This window comes from Crocodylus porosus, unplaced genomic scaffold (assembly GCF_001723895.1).
Source record: "Crocodylus porosus isolate Cpor-Errol unplaced genomic scaffold, CroPor_comp1, whole genome shotgun sequence".
Taxonomy (NCBI): Eukaryota; Metazoa; Chordata; order Crocodylia; family Crocodylidae; genus Crocodylus; species Crocodylus porosus.
The window spans coordinates 5,776,974-5,780,077 of NW_017728918.1; the positions used below are offsets into that span (position 1 = coordinate 5,776,974).

At 54.3% G+C, this 3,104-nt stretch overlaps 1 protein-coding gene across 3 annotated transcripts in view; it reads right to left on the minus strand.

The window, feature by feature from the left end:
- TRAM2 (translocation associated membrane protein 2) overlaps positions 1-3,104 on the minus strand; it is a 45,007-nt gene that overhangs the window by 6,889 nt on the left and 35,014 nt on the right. For all 3 annotated transcript variants that reach the window (XM_019537179.1, XM_019537178.1, XM_019537181.1), the window contains 3 exons: positions 1,659-1,743; positions 1,221-1,291; positions 415-519 (listed from right to left, as the gene is read on the minus strand). In XM_019537179.1, the coding sequence (XP_019392724.1) occupies positions 415-519; positions 1,221-1,291; positions 1,659-1,743 (261 nt within the window). The remainder of the gene's footprint in view (positions 1-414; positions 520-1,220; positions 1,292-1,658; positions 1,744-3,104) is intronic.

A 3,104-nucleotide genomic window follows, 5' to 3' on the forward strand; every position in this document is an offset into this window, starting at 1 on the left:
GGTCAGGGCGGCTGGGATCTGGAGCCAACTTCCAAGAGAAGTGGTGCTGGCTCCTACCCTGGGGTTCTTTAAGAGAAGGTTAGATGAACACCTCGCTGGGGTTGTTTGACCCCAGTAATCTTTCCTGCCATGGCAGGGGGTCGGACTCGATGATCTACTCAGGTCCCTTCCGACCCTAGAAACTACGAAACTATGAGGTGCCATGAAGCTATCTGGTGACAAATGGCGTGACCAACCTAAACAGAAAAACAAGCAAAGCAGGAGCAGGAGTCTGCGGGGGCAGGGTGTACAAAGGATGGACAGGGAGGGAGACGCTGACTGAGCCCATGTCTCATGGTAGGTCAACAGCTGGTTCAGGCTCTAGTGCTGGGGGTGGGGGAGGAAGCAAGTCTACTCTCAGCTCCATGCACTTACAGCTTCTCGTTGTTCTCATCCGTGAAGTAGACAAGGCGGGCCATGTGGAAGAGGAATTCGGCCATGTACTGCAGCAGCAAGAGGATCAGCCCCAGCCGGGTGAGGCTAGAGAGAAAAGAAACAGGCATGGCCATGCTGCAACCCATCATGCTCCATCCCCCTTATTACCCTGACTCCAAGTGGGTACCACCCTAGTGTCTACAGGCTGCAACCAAACTCCAGGCCCCTTTGCACCAGGGGCTGCACAGATGCAGCAGGAGAGACGCCTTGACCCAAAGAGACTGCAATCTGAACAGACAATCCATGCAGGAAACTGAGGCACAGAGAAATGCAGGGACTCAGCAGGGCCTCCCAAGTTCCAGCCCCCGGTCTGTGCTGCCCATCACATACCCTACATGTGCTGTGGGGAGAGGTACTAACCCTTCACATGCATTTAGCTGTGAAGCACCATGCCATGGGAGAAAGCTTCTCCTGGCACAAGAGGGGGCCATGCCTCATAGCCAACACCATCTGATGCTCTGGAAGCACGAGGCATGGCTATCGCATCATCCATCCTGTCTGATGTACCTAAAGAGCCTCTTGGTTCCCAAAAACTGTAACCATCACCTCACCTCTGACATATCCTGCAGCTGGGAGTTTCAAAAGCTTAATAACCCTCTTTATTCAATTCTAAACACAGTGGCCAACTCCAAATTTCCAGGTGTCCAAGCTAAGACCCCAGTCTCCAGCAAAGGCTGAGCTCCCACCCCCAGAGCCAGGGCCAGAACCCCAATGCTCCAGCTGCAGAGGCCTGAGCAAGCACTCACTTGAGGAGGTATGCTCCAGCGATGTGCACCAGGTAAAGGCAGATATACTGCAGCTGGCGGGGAATCTCCTCCTGGAGGGGGAAGCAAAACCAAATGAGGGGGTTCATCCCGCATGACAGATAACACCCCAAGCCAGGTCAGGGGCTCTCCCTGCTCCTCCAGCTCCCATGCAGAGCATAGTCATGGCACAATGGTAAAAAATTCAACCCGCCCCAGCTGAAAAGCCAAGGAGGACAGCGTGCCTGCAACAGCTGAAAAGCATCTCCTAAGCTTGCTCTTGGTCTGGCACAGGAGGGAGCAGCCCACTCCGGCTTTTTCAGCACCTGTCTCCAGGTTTCACATGTCCCATACTCGAACGCTGCTGGCTTTTCCAAGCCACTACAAGCACACCCACCTGCCTGGCGGCTCCTCTGCCCAAGGAGCGTGCCCAGCACTCACCTTCCGCACCTTCTGGAAGTACAGCTCGGGCAGCGCGTGCAGCCAGTAGGACAGCTGGCACAGGTAGAAGAACTTCACCTGGAACCTGCAATGTCAACAAGTGTGAGAGATCGATGAGACGGTGCTCCCCCCTGCCTCCAGCCCCGTGCAACGCAGCCAACAGAGCTCCCAGGTGGCAGTCATATTTGGATAAAGCCCCACTATGGACTGATTTGTCCTTCGGGGGTCAAGAGGAGAATCCACCTGAGCAGACAGCACATGCTGAGAGCAGAAGCAGGACATACAGAGCTACCCCAGGACCTACAGCAGTTCCCAGCATGGGAACAAAAGGCAATTGTGGTTCCTGGCCAGCTGCATTCTCAATCAGCTACCCCAGCAGGAGACAGACTGGCTTTCCCTGGAAAGAGCGAGTCTCAACAGGAAGGAGGTGCTCAGAGGGGTGCACGTCACCTACAGCCCAGGTGGTAGGTGAAAAAAAAAAAAAAAGAGAGCCTGGCCTGGGGCCTCAGGTAAGGAGGTCCTGCGGCTGCTGAGACCCCCTAACCACCACAGGAAGAAGACGGGAGGAGGGTCCACCAGGAACCAAAATACAGCATGATGCATCTGCCCATAGGACGGCCAACTTGGGCCTATGCACGGCCTCCTTACAAACTTGACATGTCAGCTCTGCACGTGGCATTCAACAGCCAACCCCTTTGCTATGGAGCCACCTCACCTGGAGACTTTGGGGTCTGCACCAGGGATGGATATAAAGGTTATTTCACCCGTGGGATCCTGGTTTCCTGGGCTGGACTGATGTAGTGTTGGAGGAGCCCAGATAACTACCTAGCCTAACTTGCTGTAGGGCCCAGGCCAGAGGGTTTTACCCAGTAGCTTGGCACCACAACAAGAAGCAGCATGCATTCAATCCTGAGGCCTTGCTAGAGTAGGCCACAAACCCCCACATTCTGCTCTCAGCTCTGCCTCAGGTCTTCAGGACAGTCGCACCTTCTCTACCTCTTCACATGTGCCCGTAAAGTCCTGGCCCCTAGTTTTCCAGACGCTGCTTATGCTCCTGGCCGAAGCAACCATGCACAGACTGAAGCTCTGCATACTCATGCTCTCCCGGGAGCCTCCCAGTACCTCAAAAACCCAAACCAATCCAGCTGTACAAAAAAAAGGAGATGGAGGAAGGACCGTGACCCTGTTTTATGTGTGGAAAAGAGTGGGGAAGTCAGCATAGAAAAAAAAAAGGCAGAGACTGAAACGCTGCCAGTACCAGACCTTGCCAGACTTCATCTGCAGCACCCAATAATACAGCAGTCTCTCACCCCTTGAATCTTAGCAAGATGACAGATTTCCTTTGCACGCAAAATGCTCGGGTGGGAAGTGGGGGGCATGCATTCACTATGACGGACTCAGAAGACATACGGCACTGTGTGCTACATATCTGCTGCTGACACGCAC